Source organism: Rana temporaria, chromosome 2 (genome assembly GCF_905171775.1).
Source record: "Rana temporaria chromosome 2, aRanTem1.1, whole genome shotgun sequence".
NCBI lineage: Eukaryota > Metazoa > Chordata > Amphibia > Anura > Ranidae > Rana > Rana temporaria.
The window spans coordinates 268042758-268060945 of NC_053490.1; the positions used below are offsets into that span (position 1 = coordinate 268042758).

The window sequence follows — 18188 nt, forward strand, 5'->3', positions numbered from 1 at the left end:
CCAATCTCCTGCTATTGCAAATTGAATGTGGGAAAATTCCGCATCCAATTCGCAATAGTGTGAACCGAGCCTTAAAGTCAGCAGCCTCACTTTATGTAGCTGATGACTTTTTATTATTTATTTTTTTTGGCAGAACTCCGCTTTAATAAATCAATCACCTTGTTTGGTCCAGATTGATTGCACTGTCAGTGGCTTCAGTTTTATGCCAGATAATATAGCATTCTTTTTAAATGCTGTTTGTACCACTACTGGGAAGATTTTATCTTAGTTCCTGTTCCAAATGGCACCATCGACTAGTATAATCTCCCCACAGGGTCATACAAGTGGCAGATATTTCCCCAATTTACTAAAAAATGTTGTATTTCTACATGTAATAATTTTTCCTCACTTTCCAACACAGATGGCGCCAGTCACAATAGAAGGTAAAACTCTCTAGTGGTAACACAGTTAGAAGTAATAATCTGGCAGAGCTTCTAATCCTTCCATAAACAGAACAAAATAAATAATGTGGAATTTAATTTTAAAGAACTACAAAATTACTCTTGGTCAGTAACCTAGAAATATAACGCAAATTACATCTGTGTCATGTAACTGTAAAGCTCACTGATGTTTGCTGGTGATTTGAACACATGATAAGTTGCCAGAATTTTTGTAGTAATGTATGACTTTTTATGTAAGTACTTATGTATAATGCATAACAAGGATACAATCTATTTATTTTTAAATATTCAGGAGTGCACATTTTGTCACATCCTATAATCAGATGTGCCCCATGGTCCTCACAATGTATTTCCCGGGAATGTTCCAATTTGAAAAGTAATGGCAGGAAAAGCATCTCATCTGTGTTCAACTGTTTGTAATGTGCCTGTTTGTCACTGCACTTTTTACATTTTAAATTAATAAGGCAACACACTGCCATCTTTCATAATTTTTACTGCTATAAAATGTTTAATGTGACCCTTGGATGGAATAGTGTGCCACTCGGGCTCATCTGGTTTGGGGAGTGGTATGGTGGTATGGTAAGGATGGAAGCATCCGATGCTGCAGGAGTGCTAGCGGGGAGGGGGTGGAGCTCGTCCTGGCTCCTATAGCAGCTGGAGAGAGAGAGGAGGAAATTCTCCTCTATGCGTTTCGCTCCTCCCCAGGACTAAGCTCCAAGGGGCGGAGCAAAATGCATTTGCCTGGCGGGAGCCCAGGCTGAGGTTGTCACTTCACCGCTGAACACCAGCGTGGATGCGCGACACCAGGGATTTCCTCCTCTCTCTCTCCATAAAATGTTTAATTCTTGAAATCAAATTTGCTTCTATGGGTTGCTGCACTTTGCACTTCATCCTTGTTTTTTGCATTGCCTTACTAAATGGCAATTCTGCTTAAAACTTGCACTCAGTTTAGAGATTGCTGGAAAGCTGAATTTAATACTGAGTATCGCTCGGGAACAAATGTTAAAAGTTATCACTTTGAGAATTATTTCTTACAGCTGTGGCTCCCTGTATGGAAATTGGGATTTTTTTTGGTGATAGACTGCTATGGCTATGAATGAAAAGGCAAAAAGATAGACTAACAAGTGTCATGACTAGAGTCTTAAAGGCTAAGTTCACCTTTTCAAGCAGAATTTTTTTTTTTTAATACTAATGTTTGCTAATATTGTATTGCTAATGTTTTTTCTGCACAAGCTATTTGAATGTATCTCTCACTTTCTTAGTCCATGGAAGCCTTAAATCTGCACTTCTCTTTTCGAAATTTCAAAAGATGCATCTTAGCCCTGTTATCCTGTTCCCTGTCGTCATTTGACCATCCAGGGAACTTCATATTCCATCATGCACTGTCTTACTGCTGGACAAAATTGGGTGGGTTTAACCTCTCTGGACCCACATCTCCCTCATTACTGTACCACCTATTTTTATCTCCAACCACTTTCCTACTCTCTCCTTAATGCAATTACATGGGAAGTAGTGGGCAGAGACATTCAGCTGTCATTGTCTTGTACTATAATCCAGCACCAGATCAGGGAGGGGAGGAGTGTAAACACACAATTTTATCTTTGAGGCTCCATTCACACCTAGCATAGTGGGAGCACATGTAGTTTGGAACATTTTCCCCACCACACGCATAGGCAACCTATTGAATTTAATAGGCTTTCCTATGCGTGATTAATGGAGCATTGTAGCTCATATCAGTTTGCACATTTTTAATTGTGTGTTTTACTGTATGTTTTTGCATGCGGCACAATTTTCATTTTCACATTTAACATTTGGAGCACCATTAACATTTAATGGCACAACAAGTGTGTTGCACATTTTTCACGTGCTACGGGAAATGTGCATGGAGCCTTATTGTAAAACCATTCTGGTATTTAACAATGCCCCGTTTGGACCCTTACACTGTTTTTAGACAACGCCCACCATTTGATGTGGCCATCTCAGGCAGGCAGCCTATTGAAATGTATGCAGACACAGCAGTTGTAATGACAAGAAAGAAAAATAGTGGCGCTGGAAGGATGAGAAATTACAAATCAATCAAAAAATCAGAAGGTATATAGATAAAAACATTCATAAATCACAAGTCCATGATAAAAGACAATTTGTCCACATGTTGGTGGCGATGTAGTAAAATCAGCATCGGCGGCAGCACCCTTTTAAGAGTGAAGCAGGCAACTCTGTGAAAATACGAAAATAATGCACAAAGGGGTGCTAGACTAAGTGCAGCATTAGTTGTACTGGAATTGTATTAAAACAAGACACAGAGCAACTCACATGTTAGAGTTGTGAAGATGGAAACAGCAGAAAGTGGCCGACCGCCACAAAAACCGGGATTGGAAGGCAAGATGGTGCCGGACTGAACTTGACCAAACTTTTACGCGCTGACGTAAAAGGGTGCGGTAACGCATTTCGAAGCTTCCGCTTCTTCATCAGACCTTCAGGCTTGTTTTATTTTCCAATATGTCAGTTGCCCTGTGCCGTGTTTTTTTTAATAATTTTCAATACAACTAATGCTGCGCTTAGTCTGTCGCTCCTTTGTGCAATGACATAGTTGTTTGTCAAAACTGACATGCCACTGTGTCTGTAGAGCTATTGCATATGCATACAGGTTCAGCACAGAGAATGGGTCTCTGCACCTATCTGAATGACTCCCAAATCTGCTAATCAATGCACATGAGCTAAATGGGTGCAAAGAGCTTAAAGCTAGTCATCACAGCAGACATTGTAATGTGGAACACATACATCCAGGGGAAAGCAATCAGAGAATCTCCTTCTCTCTCTGTACTCTCTTCTGTCTCTTTCCCTCTGTGTACTCTATGCTGTATTTCCTCTGCCTCTGTGCTGTCTATCCCACTCTGCACTCTCATATCTCTCCTCTGTCTCTGCTGTCTTCCCTCTCTCTGTACTCTCTTTTTTCTCTATTTCTCTCTCTCTCTCTCCGCACTCTCTACTGTCTTCCTCATTGCTCTCTCTCTCTCTCCCTCTCTCTCTCTGTTCTCTGCTATCTATCCTCTCTATCTGTACTCTCTGTTGTCTCTCCTCTCTCCCTCTCTCTGTTCTCTCTGTTGTCTCTACTCTTTCTCTGTACTCTCTGCTGTCTCTACTCTTTCTCTGTACTCTCTGCTGTCTCTACTCTTTCTCTGTACTCTCTGCTGTCTCTACTCTCTCTCTGTGCTCTCTGCTGTCTCTCTTCTCACTCTCTCTTTTTTCTCTCTGTATTATTTGCTGTCTCTCCTGTCTCTCTCTGCTGTCTCTCCTTTCTCTTTCTGTACTCTCTGCTGTTTCTCTTCTCTCGCTGTACTATCTGCTGTTTTTCCTCCCTCTCTAAACGAGGTACAAAATGATCTATTAACAGAAGACACTGGCTATTTAATGAGGGAGAACAGTGCTTACTGACAATGACTGCATTGGAGAAGCAATGAGGTTAGAACTTCCTCATTCTACTAACAGCTCCGGCATCCTGCAAAATGGATACCCGGACAAGGAGGAGTTTTCTATAGAAGAAAACAAAAACTGAAGTGAGGCCTGCTCCAGGATATAGGGACAGCTTTCTCTTTTTTGCAACACAGAAGTACATTCATGGTACATTGGTACATAAGAAAGCTGTACTTTAGGGGAAAAAAGGTGAACCTGGCCTTTAAAGTACTCTGTCACTAAATAGCCCTTACTTAAGCGTTCTAGCTGCAGAGTCATTATAAAGAGATATATGAAACTGATGGGTAATTAAAACCACTGGTGCCTGGCTGAAATATCTGCTTTGAATGGAATTGACATTTAAAGACAACTGTTTTATGTTCTATTAAGCACTTCTTAAACAATTCCAGGAAAGCTTATATAAACTATATATGTTATGTTTTATACACAAATAGTTGTAATAAAAAATGAATGTGAATCTGTAGTCATTTTCTGGATATTTGCATGCATGACTCCTAATATATGACCTCATCTTTATCTAATTCGTAATAAGACATAGTAAAACAATGCCATTGCCATGTGTTTACCGAACAGATGAACCCATATACTTAGTAACTGGTGGAACCTCTTTAAATGACAATAACTTCAATCATATACTCTCTGCAGCCATTGGTCAAACATACACACTGATTAAGATTTATTTTGTCTGTTTCCTGTATACCAAGTATACAGGAAACACATTTAAATTTGAACCTAATCTGTTCCTTTTGACCTGCTTCACTTTTGTGCAGGGGAGTGACACTAAACTATGGTTTTACGGGGAAAAAAAACGTCTATCCAAAAATAACCTTCTATTGCTCTGTCTCCTTTAAATTCAAATTCAATTTTTTTTTTTTGAAGCTGTGATTTTACTCCATGGTCTTACTGTATGAAGAAACATAGCCATAGTGAGAGTGAAAAAGGAGACCTTGGAGTGCTTACAGTGCTTACACATGACATTACAAGGAAGCAGAAAAGCATAGTAAGAAAATATTTCTTGAAAAATAAGTTACAGGACCATTAAATAGTGGAAGTGTATGGATTTTTTTTGGAGAATAAGGATATTGTTTTGTGTCACTTTAAGGGCTGGTATGTAATGCTCGTTTTTTTTTTTAACACATTACTAAGTGCATTTCATGTATAATCTAAACACAGAACATTGGGGGTTATTTACTAATGGAAAATCCACTTTGCACTACAAGTGCACTTGAAAGTGAAGTCGATGTAGACATGCAAGAAAAAAAAAGCATTCTAGCTTGCACATGATTGGATGATAAAATCAGCAGAGATTCCCCTAATTTTAGATCCACACCTCTGATTTACAGCAACTGCACTTCCAAGTGCACTTTTATAGCTCTTTCAAGTGCACTTGCAGTGCACTTGTAGTTCAAAGTGGATTTGCCTTTTGTAAATAACCCCCAATGTATCATTAGTGCTGTGAAACATTGATTTCATATCTACATCAAATGTGAAGCATTTATGTATTTATTTTATGGAGCAGTAATTTCTTCTGTGATAAATACTAATCCTGTTTAGTGTGTTTTTTTTTTTTTTTTAAGGTAAACTCCTAAACAAAGACGGTATCACACTAAGGCACCTGGTCATTCTTAGCCATTAGTAACCGTAAGGGGTTGATTTTTTATAATTGGAGAGTGCAAAATCTGGTGCAGCTGTCCGCTGTCCGGTAGCCAATCTGCTCCTAACTTTAGCTTGTTCAATTATGCTTTAATAAAAAAACTGGAAGCTCATTGGTTACCATGCACAGCTGCACCAGATTTCACACTCTCCAATTTTAGTAAATCAACCCCTATGACTCGTTGTTACCTGATGTGGAATTTAACATGCACTTGTGCTGATCTCTGTATACTCACTTTAGCAAGAGAATCAATTGAGCTAAACGTCTTCTATTTCTAAAATATCTACCTGGCTAGTGTGGACCGATAGGGTTTTAAAAACCACTGCAAGACTGGGCCAATTTGGACATTTCTCACATAAATGTAAAAACTAGACATGTGCGTTCCCGTTCGTAACAAAAGGATTTTCGTACAAAATATGTTAGTATTCGTACATTCAGATCAATTCGAACATCCAAATAGCTGAAAGTACTAAAATATGAAAAATACAAAATTACGAATAAGCAAAATAACGAACAAGCGAAAATACGAACGTCTGATTGGACAATCTTACTAAAATATGAAACACCGAAACAGCAAAAGAAAGAAAATGACATCTATAACGAACAATTTGCATTCCGTATTTTAAATCCTTTGTCTGTTCGTAATTTCATATATTCGTATTTTCATTCAAATATTCGTATTTTAATTTGTGTGTTTTGTAAATCCGTTTCTTTGTCTGTTCGTAAATTTGTGTACTCGTTCTTTCGAATGGGCACTGGGCAGTGTAGTTAGTGAGTGATGTATCTTACTTAATATCTTAGCTAATCAGCTTATCTCTTTTGTGCTGAGCCACATTGGACAGTGTAAAGCCTCGCACACACGATCGAACTTCAAACAAACTTTTCCCTGGATTTTTGTCTGAAGGGAGTTGGCCAGACTTTTGAAACTGAAAAAGTTTGTCCGATGGAGCATACACACGGATTTTTTGGAAATCGCTCATTATGAAGTTTGTTGGCAAAAAGTCAGACCGTGTGTACGGGGCTTAAGAGAAAGTCTATCTTAATATGGATTAGCCGCGTGTTGAAAATGAAACTAAAATACGAGATTGCGAATGACCGCGCCGCGATGTATTTACGAAAGTACAAAATTACGAATCCATTAAAAGAAAATTATTATCTAACAAAATTACGAATTTCGGATCAACGAAAATAAATTAGACAGAATTACGAATCATTCAGCATAAACAAAAATAAAACTGTTTCGAAAATACGAACGGGTCCGAATAGGAAAACTTGCATCTTACGAAATGCGAACGGGTCCGAATAGGAAAACTTGCGTCTTACGAAATTACGAATCTTTACGAATCTACGGAACGAGACCTATCAAAACAAAACATTTTTTTTTTTGTTGTGCACATGTCTAGTAAAAACCTGCATTTTTTTGCAAAAAAATTACTTAGAATCCCCAAATGACATATATTTTCTGAAAGGAAAGGCCATGGAGAATAAAATTGCAGTTGTTGCAAATTTTTAGGGCGCACAATATTTGTGCAGCGTTTCATCAAATGCAAACTTTCAGGGGAAAAAATACACTTTACTGAATTTTAGTGCACACAGACACAATAAAATACCACTTTTTTGGTTAAATGTAAAAAGATGATTTTATGCCAAGTAAATGGATACCTAACCTGTCATGCTTTAAAATTGTGCAGACCTGTGGAATGAAGGCAAACTATAGTACATTATCCATAGACGACACTTTAAAAGTCTTTATAGGTTGCCAAGTTAGAGTTAAACAGGAGGCCTGTACTAGAATTATTGCTCTCACTCTGAAGTTTGCGCTGATACCTCACATGTGTGGTGCAATCACCGCTTATTTATGTGTGTGGGACCTACTGTATGTGCACATTTGCCTTTTGTGCATAAGCATAGGGGGCAGGGGTGCTTTATAATTTTTTTAAATGTTATTTATTTTATATAAAAAAATTTTTTAACACTGTATCGTTATTTATTTTTTGTATTAACTTTATTGCTATCACAAGGGATGAACAAGTTACTCTAGACCCCAGATCTCTCAGTAAAAAATACCTGTCACTCTCCACTGCCCTCCAAAGCAGCCAATCAGACTGAGATTGGTTTGATTAGATGCTTTACTAGCCAATAACAGCAAGAAACAAACAGCTGAACCTGGAAGTGCCAAAATCCGTGTTGCTTTCGGTTTCATAACTATATAGAGATCTGGAAATGGATGTTCCTTATTTTTTTCTATGGCCAGCTGGCACAACCACCCACAGCAGCCCTGGTAAAGCCCAGAACTGGTGGGGTGCTCCTTGTAAAAGTGATTGGGCAGCTGTATAGCCGCTCAGACCATTTTAACCAAAAAGCCCATTGCCAGCACTAAAATCACTGAAACCTGAGGATGTATATAGATGTACAATGGTCTGGAATCCTAAATGTACAATGGTCTGGAATCTTACCCTCCTGACCTAGGGTAACAAAGCTCACTCACTGTACTGTATCTTTAGAGTGGTTGCATTATCACTCTGGGACAACAAATATTTAAGGACTACAGAACCTTCCTCCTCATCTCCCTAACAAAAATTGAATAAATAAGAGTAGTTCATTGTTAGGGTTTACCAGCACCGTAACACTTAAACAAATATTCATTCATTCCCTGCAATCTATTGGAATGTGCAGTGATGACATTCAACATGGTTTGTTTGTAAAGTAAAAGTAACTCAAATGTGCTTTTTTTTTTCTTTTTTTTCCCATCAGAGCAGGTCAAACTGAAATACTTGACTTTGGTTACCCTCTTTTAAAGATAGTTTATTATTATCCTACAGATGCACATACATTTTTATCAGTGACATTGATCAAGTAAACAATTTATTCAATAAAGATGTGGAAATATACAAATTCAATTCTGTTTGTGTTTGTTATAAAGTGCTTTCATCAATTATTATGACATTTAGTTCAGATTACAGTTAGAAGGCTATACAAACGTAAATTCACAAAACACCAAAGAGTTCATAAAAATTTTCTTAAGGCTGTACTTGCAAGTTGCACCATTATAAATGATAGAATTTATAAAATAGGTATTGAGTTTATAAACTGTATGCTATTCTAGCTACTGTTTACTTACAATGAGCCTTTATTTTCCCTTGCAGAAGAATGTTTCCCAGCTATAAAGTTAAAGTTACTGGGATGAACCCCAAGACTAAATATATTCTACTCATAGACATTGTTCCAGCTGATGATCACCGGTACAAATTCTGTGACAACAAATGGTAAGTTTTTCTATAATTTTCAAATGATAATGTGTGTGTGTATATGTCTATACAGTGGGTAAAATAAGTATTGAACGCGTCACCATTTTTCTAGGTAAATATATTTCTAAAGGTGCTATTGACATGAAATGTTTACCACATGTCGGTAACAACTCATGCGATCCATACACAATTCTGAAATTAAGTTATGTGTAATAAAATGGAATAACACAGGGAAAAAGTATTGAACACGCTACAAAATCCTTTGTTGGTAATGACAGCTTCAAGACGCCTCCTGTATGGAAAAACTAGGCGCATGCATTGCCAAGGTGGGATTTTGGCCCATTCTTCCACACAAACAGTCTTCAAATCGTGAAGGTTACATGGGCTTCTTCTTTGAACTCTGATCTTTAGCTCTTTCCATAGATTTTCTATTGGACTCAAGTCAGGTGATTGGCTGCAAAAAGGCATGGAAAGCCATGACACCAGATGAAATCAGTAATTAGAAAGCAATCCTGTCCCTTGTCAGTTCAAATTATTATCAGCTGGTTCAGTCTCAACTGATGGCCTATAAAAAGGTTTCATTACCAACGTGTCACACAAGAAACATCTCATGATGGGTAAAAGCAAAGAGCTCTCAGGACCTTTGCATCCTTATTGTTGCAAGACATACTGATGCCATTGGTTACAGAAAGATTAAAAATGTTCTGAATGGTTCAGTAAGCACTGTTGGGGCCATAATTAGGAAGTAGTAATAACATCATTTCACAATAAACTGGCCACAACCAGGTGATCCTCATAAGATTTCTGACAGAGGAATAAAAAGAATTATCAGAGGAGTTGCCCAAGAGCCAAGCACAATTTGTGCAGAGCTTCATAAAGACCATGAATTAACAGGTACCATTGTTTCAAAGAAAACAATGAGTAATGCACTCACCCTCCATGGCTTGTATGCATGCTCACCATGCAAGACGCATTGCTAAAGAAAAAGCATGTTGAATCTTGTTTAAAGTTTGCTGAACAACATTCAGACAAGCCTGTGAAATACTGGGAGAATACAGTCTGGACAGAAGAGACCAAACTGAACTCTTTGGATGCCACAATACACACCATGTTTGAAGGTCAAATGGCACTGCACATCACCCCAAAAAAAAAACATATCCACAGTGAAGTTTGGAGATGGGAACATCATGATGTGGGGCTATTTTTCAGCATACAGTACTAGCAAACTTCATATCATTGAAAAAATGTACCAAGACATTCTTGATAAAAATCTTCTGCCATCTACCAGGATGATGAAGATGCAATGAGGGTGGATATTGCAGCAAGACAATGATCCCAAACACAAAGCCAATGAAACTATCAATTGGTTTGGAAGAAAGAAAATAAAGCTGCTAGATTGGGCCAGCCAAAATCCTGACTTGAATCCAATAGAAAATCTATGGAAAGAAATAAAGATCAGAGAGGCTTAAGAAACCTTCAAGATTTAACCACTTCCCGACCGCCGCATGTACATATACGTCGGCAGAATGGCACGTACAGGCACATTGGCGTACCTGTATGTCCCTGCCTAGACGTGGGTCGGGGGTCCGATCGGGACCCCCCCCGCTACACGTGGCGGTCGGGTTCCCTCGGGGAGCGATCCGGGATGTCGCTCCCCGGAGCTGAAGAACAGGGAGAGCCGTATGTAAACACGGCTTCCCCGTGCTTCACTATGGCGCTGCATCGATCGAGTGATCCCCTTTATAGGGGAGACTCGATCGATGACGTCATTCCTACAGCCACACCCCCCTACAGTTGTAAACACACACTAAGTGTACACTAAATCCTACAGCGCCACCTGTGGTTAACTCCCAAACTGCAACTGTCATTTTCACAATAAAGAATGCAATTTAAATGCATTTTTTGCTGTGAAAATGACAATGGTCCCAAAAATGTGTCAAAATTGTCCGAAGTGTCCGCCATAATGTCGCAGTCACGAAAAAAATCGCTGATCGCCGCCATTAGTAGTAAAAAAAAAAAAATTAATAAAAATGCAATAAAACTATCCCCTATTTTGTAAACGCTATAAATTTTGCGCAAACCAATCGATAAACGCTTATTGCGATTTTTTTTTTACCAAAAATAGGTAGAAGAATACGTATCGGCCTAAACTAAGGAAATTTTTTTTTATATATGTTTTTGGGGGATATTTATTATAGCAAAAAGTAAAAAATATTGCATTTTTTTCAAAATTGTCGCTCTATTTTTGTTTATAGCGCAAAAAATAAAAACCGCCGAGGTGATCAAATACCACCAAAAGAAAGCTCTATTTGTGGGGAAAAAAGGACGCCAATTTTGTTTGGGAGCCACGTCGCACGACCGCGCAATTGTCTGTTAAAGCGACGCAGTCCCGAACTGTAAAAACACCTTGGGTCTTTAGACAGCATATTGGTCCGGGGCTTAAGTGGTTAAAGACTGTTTCTGTGGAAGAATGGGCCAAAATCACACCTGGACAATTATGTGACTAGTTTCTCCATACAAGAGGCATCTTGAAGCTGTCATTACCAACAAAGATATTTGTACAAAGCATTTAATACATTTCAGTTAGCATGTTCAATCTTTTTTCCCGTGTCATTCCATTTTATTACACATAACTTAATTTATGTGCTTATTTGTTTTTATTTCTTTGTGTGTATTGATTGCATGGATTGTTACTGACATGTGGTGAACATTTCATGCCACTAGCACCTTTAGAAATATATTTTCCTAGAAAAATGGTGACGTGTTTAATACTTATTTTACCCACTGTGTTTGTGTATATCAGGGTTGCCAACCATCAGTAAATTTACAAACAGTTTGTAAAATCCGTAATTTTTGCATCTGTCCATAAACGTCCATTACGGACATACAGACTACACGTCCATAATGGATATTTATGGACAGATGCAAAAATTACGGATTTTACAAATTGTTTGTAAATTTACTGGAAGTTGGCAACCCTAGTATATATATATATATATATATATATATATATATATATATATATATATATATATATATATATAATGTGTGTGTGTGTGTGTGTGTGTGTGTGTTTTACAAACATTGAATCATGTTTTTTTACATCTGTTCAGATTCAGGTTAAGTGCAGTAAAACCCTTTAAATTACATAAGATGATCAATAGTAGTAACCCTTTTACCAACAATCACATTGTGATGTGACCAAAAAATATAAAACATGAAAATTATGCCTTGCAAATCTACTTGAATTTGACTTGCTTTAGAGTGTCATATACTTGTTGGATTCTGCCTAGCGAGTCCTGACATACAAATGCAATTAGTGTATTAGTGTGTTCCTATAACATCACTATCAATTCACTTATTGTTGGTTGATACAGTATGTGTGATTGGATAGTTTAGGTTGACTATACTGTAGCTTGACTGCAAACACTAAATTAGGGTAGGGACACTTTACCTTAAAGCGGAAATTCACCCTCTCAATTACCATTGACTATTTTTAATCCTTATACTGCTAGCATTAGTAACTATTTAGGAAAGTATTTTCAATTTACTTTGTAGGAACTTTTTTCTACATTTCTTCAGTTACATCCTGGTTTGCAGGCCTAGTCAAATGATGTAATTCACCCCAGAGAAGTTTTGAGGAAGTAAACTCTACATGAATCATCTACCCTTACTCAAGATGGCTGCAGTCATAAACGCTATAGGGTAATTTTCAAAGTGAAAAGATGTAGTCAGCAACTCCTTGCTTACTCTTTAAAATCTTCAAAATGTAAAGACACATAAAAGACACAGTGTCAGATAACAGATGTATATGCTTGTCAGCCTTGTGGGCCTTGTTCACTAAAACATTTCAAAGTGATTTCTCAGTAAAATGCATGGAGAGATGAAAGGGTGGGTGCGTTTGCTTTAAATATTAAAAATTAACTAACCACTTGCCTGAAAATTGGTCTGGGCGGGAAGGGGGTAAAAGTGCTCAGTAGGCAAGTGGCTAAATAGCGTTTTTGGTTTGTGGTGCTCAGTTGTATTGCAGGTCTGCTTTAGGTCTAGCTCCCTACAGTTATAAGAGATTGATAGATTGAAAGATAGATAGATAGATAGATAGATAGATAGATAGATAGATAGATAGATAGATAGATAGACACAATTGTTTCTCCTTTGTTATCTTTTATCAAATAGGCTAATAACACTTTGTAAATCACATATTGGTTTGTTCCCTGACATCTAGTAGGTTAAAGTAGGTTGTAAATTAGGTGTCCCTTTATTACTTTGTTTCTAGTGGTGTTTAAAAGGATGTCATTTGTTCTCTAGTGTCATAACTAGATTGTAAATCACTTTCTCTTTTATTAACTGCCATTGCCTTCATTGCCAAATTGTAAATAATCTTTTAATTAACCAAGCAAATGGCAGAAAAAATTATTGCACATAATTTATTTTATGATGTCTACTTGAAAAATATGCTGTTCTTGATAATATGCCCCTTTATTCCCTGTATCAAGTGAACACTCAAGGGCTACTCTGTTCTTTTCTAATGTGTCCCATTACCAACTGACATTACATGCTCCCAGTATTTCAGAGAGCATGTGACAAGGTGACTTAAAAAATACCAAAACCTATTTAAAGTTGTGATAATCTGTCCATTAGTATATACCTTTTTTAAATGTGGTATACAAAGTTGCAGAGGCTTTTTAATTCTCCAAGTTTGCATCACTCTAAAATTAGTCAAAGAACGATGCAATTTAATATACTGTACCCTGGGGAGACATTTTCCAGAACATTATAATATGCTGTCCTATATTCAGCCAAAAATATGAAACTCTTTTTCCTTCAAACCTTGTTAAAGTAAATTGGGCACAATCCTGGACAGTTCCATTTAGAGCATATCATTAAAAAAGCATAAGTAGAAGTTATGCTCACTTTGATTTACCATTAGGTAGAGTAGGCCAGTGCCTACAATTGGCAGAACTAATGAGGTAGATTCTTCTTTTATAGTTATCAGTCATTTCTTTCCCCATCATCAGCAGAAGCAGTCGTTTCAGATAAGTTTAGTCACGCACTGACACAATATTCTAAGCCAAGTTAGAACCAATAATTATTTTCTGTAAATAAGGTGAACCTGTCAGAGGGGAGTTTTGAGCACCAAATTGTGTGTGCTTGCACACTCCACCTATCAAAATCTGGCTCTGCAAGTATGTGGCAAGTTTGCTTTAAATCTTTTTGCTACTGCCTAACCTCTTGAGTTGCAGGTGACATTTTACAGTAGAGATGGGAAGGTAACTATTTTTCTAAGCACTGTTTTGAAACAGTATTGGGGCTCAGTGAAATTAAGCCTCGGAACCACTGTCTGGCAGCCAAGGACCAGCAATAAGTTCAGAGGCTGAAACAATCAGCTCTTGGGCTTCTGACCATTCTACAGAATGCTCCATAGATGTACAGTACCCTGTAGAAGAAAGTATACATATAAAATCAGATCATCCTAATCTTGGGGAAATGTTCCAGTGTTTTCAACCAAGGAATTTTTATACCTCATCACATAAGCTTGCATATCTTTACCATGACTTAATTTCATTTGAAATCTTGTACACAGGGCTGTCTTTAGCGTGGGGCAAAACGAGCAGCTACCCTGGGCCCAGTTATTGTTGTGATGTCCAAATCAGCTGCCCCCTGAGCCCGTGCTGCTTGCAAAGCTGTGCGTGAGGGTGCAGAAGTTGGGAATCACTGAGAGGAGGAGCTGCAGGCAATCTGACAGGTGGGATGGACAGAAAACTGTGAGTGAGGGCACTGGAGGAGACGCTTCAGGAACACTGACAGCTGGGGCAGTCATAAAACGGTGAGAGAGGGCGCAGGAGTCAGACACACTGTCAGGAGGATCTTTTGGATACATTGTCAGGAGGATCGGTGGGATACACTGGCAGGAGGAGCTGCAGGCACCCTGGGAGTGAGGGCACTGGACACATGGATAGGACTGATGGCATGGGAGCTGGGGTGCTGTGAGGGCTGTGTGAGTGCTGAATCAGGGGAGAAACTGAGGCACTGTGAGAAGCATACAGGAGTATAGTGAATAATTTGCAGTACTGGGAGTAGCTTGTAGTAATTAGGAATACTGTGAGTGTTTTTGGAAATTTGTGACTAACTTGCGGCATTGTGAGTAACCGGAGCACTGTGAGTGGTCTGGAGTAACTTGGAGTGCTGTGAGTGATCTGGAGTAGCCTGGAGTGCTGCAAGTAATTTGGAGCAACTTGGAGTATTGTGAGTAATTTCGAAACACCTTGGAATATTGCTAGTAACTTGGGGTCTTTGTGAGTAATCTGAAGTAATTAGGGGGACTGTGAGTAATATGGAGTAACAAGGAATATGTGAGTACAGTGAGTAACTTGGAGCATTGAGTATGACTGGGGTACGTGATACTAAGCAGGAGGAGAGGATGCTGTGTGATCAGTGTGCAAGAAAAGGCTGCCCATTGAAAATAATGGAGGGTGAACTACAGCCCTCACCAAGATTTGCAGCAGTAAGGAGTAGAGAACCAGATTTTCCAGGGAAAAGTTTGCACCTCAAATTGGGTACCTGGGCAGAGTATGTGAGAGGACTGCGCTGGGGACGCCATCTGAGAGAGATAGCCTCTGCCAGCGAAGGTTCACTGCCATGTGTGGGACTACTAGAGAGTACATAGTGTGACCTGAGTGTTTAGGGATGAAGCTGTTGCCAGGATAAGGACCTGCTATGCTGCATAACAGAGTCACCACAGGCAACCCAGAATGAGCGGACACCTGATTGGAGGGATCACTGCTGCTGTGTCACTGGGTCTGGTGAGAGAGCCTTGTGGCCACCACTATAGACTGAGTAATTTGAAATTGCCTACCAGCTACCCTATAGCTCTAATACTGCCTGAAGGTCTTATTGACTGCTTTAAAGTGTGGCAACAGTTACCGGGCTCCATCACTTAGCTGGCTTTGTTTGTTTCTTGGGATGTTGGGGTGGAGAGCAAAATTGAATGGGGGGGGGCCCAAGAAAATGGTTGTCTAAGGTTAAATCAATATTAAAGATGGCCCTGATTGTACACATTAAAGGATGGAACTCATCACATAATTTTAAAGAGGTTGTAAACCTCAGGGAATAAAATAAACCGGAAAAACCCTGCAAGACAAAGGCATAATGAGCTAGTATGCATACTAACTCATTATGAAATACTTACCTTAGAACAATGCCCTGGATCGGCACTTTTCTTCAGTGCGTATGTGCCGATGATATTGGCACATGTGGATATAAGTGAATATCTCCTAAACGGTGCAAGTTTAGGAGATATTTAAGGTACCTACAAGTAAGTGGTGCCTCGTATACACGACCGAGAATCTCGTCGTAAATGAAATGTTGTTTTCCTCGACGAGGTTCTTGTCAGGCTTGTCGAGAATCTTGTCAAGCTTTCTTTGCCTACACACTGTCAAGACAAAATCTCGTCGTTCTCAAACACGGTGACGTACAACGCGTACGACGGCACTATAAAGGGGAAGTTCGATTCCACTGGCACAACCCTTGGAGCTGCTTTTGCTAATCTCGTGTTACTGCGTGTTAAGTAAAAGTTTGGTGAGAGATGATTTGCGCTTTTCAGTCTGTTACAGCGTGACGAATGTGCTATCTCCATTACGAACGCTACTTTTACCAAAGGTGCGCTCCCGTCTCATACTTTATTGTGAGCATGCGCGGGTTTCTAAGCATACACACAAACGTGTTTCTCGTCGTAAACCAGCCAGATGAGAAACACGACAAGAGGAAATAGAGACTCCCGACGAGAAAAAAGAGAACATGTTCTCCTTTTTTCTCGTCGAGATCCACGACAGTTTTCTCGACGAAAGACATACACACGACCGTTTTCCTTGGCAAAAAAGCTCTGCCACCAATTTTCTTGATGGATTTTGTCGAGGAAAACGGTCTTGTGTACGAGGCCATAGGCTTACCAGTAGGCAAAAGTGTTAGTAAAGGGTTTACAACCACTTTAACCTTTCTTTCCTCTATGACCCCCGAACTCCGCCCGGTAAATAATGCTTTATAAGCAGAGTACAGGTACACAGCTCAGTCTACAACTAATAAGAAGGGATGATCCAAGTACACTCCTACACAACTCTTTTTATCAAATTTCCATCCGTAATAGCGATTCTTAATATCAAACACATCACTGATATTTAAATGCTTCAGCTTGGATAAATACAGAGAAATACACAGTAAGATCGGGGTGTATGTAATAAATTTACAGTGAATAGTTAGAATAAGCACAGCAAATAAGTCTCTAACTTCAGTCTTAGCAAACATAATTCATGTTGCTTCTCAAAAGAAACAGGCATAAATACATTTAGAATACAATGGCCTTTCCAGTATCAGAATTGCTTTTGCTAGCAAACAATTGCAAGTGCAAATCACACTTACACCAGGCAACTATACATTTAGACCTAGCTGGTATTTCTTCAGAGTTTGGTAATTCCTGATCTTTATTTATGTCCATTACCCCTATTTAGTTGATACATTTATTCAGCCATGATGTATTTTATATGAAGAATTGCTATTAAAGATGGATGGTTAATTTGATATAGAGGTACTTATCAAATGTGTTTTGCTTAACATTTACTTACCAACACTTGTTTAATCATGGTACTGCTAGTTGTGTACCACTCATGCTCTGTAAATTCTTCATAAAACCTATATAATGAAAACAGGAGACTGTTTAATGATTTAAAGTCAGCAGCTCATTAAAAATGACAACCCACTGTAGGCTCGGTTCACACATATGCAAATTGGATGTGGCTTGCACGTAATCCAATTTGCAGAACATTTGAAAATATGTTCTTTTCAATTGGTCTGGTTCTCACATGTGCGTTGCATTCGCACTTCGCATTGCACAAAAAAACGGTGCAAATTGCCGGCACATAATCTTCAATGGGAATGCATCTGATTCGCAGATGTGTTCTCTTCTGAACGCAAATTCTCTCCCCCTCCTCCTACACCTCCCCCCTCTCCCTGGTCAGCTGATCCACAGCTCCAATGGAAAGGAACCACTGAATGAATTATTTTTATATTTTCAGGGAAACTGGAGCTGCAATTCGCACTGCACATGTGTGAACCCAGCCTCAGAGAAAGTTTGCCCAATCCAATTGTTTACAAGAACATTACTACATTGATTGGTCTCTCCACAACCCTGACTAAGACTGCTTGAGAATAAAGTCAGTGAAGCCAGGATTGATTTTTCTGGCTAATTTCTTTCCCATGAGACAGCTATCTGATATTAACAAACAAGTTCACCAGCTAGTAAATGCATGCTTGTAAAATATTTTTTCATTGGAACGACGGTAGCTGGATCACACATGGCTAGCCGGCCCTGATCTAGTG

At 38.8% G+C, this 18188-nt stretch overlaps 1 protein-coding gene across 6 annotated transcripts in view; it reads left to right on the forward strand.

Annotated features, from left to right (window-relative positions):
* The window catches only part of TBX4 (T-box transcription factor 4), a 204886-nt gene that overhangs the window by 133099 nt on the left and 53599 nt on the right, over positions 1-18188 (forward strand). For all 6 annotated transcript variants that reach the window (XM_040336923.1, XM_040336921.1, XM_040336922.1 and 3 more), the window contains one exon: positions 8715-8834. In XM_040336923.1, coding sequence (XP_040192857.1) covers positions 8715-8834 — 120 coding nt within the window. The remainder of the gene's footprint in view (positions 1-8714; positions 8835-18188) is intronic.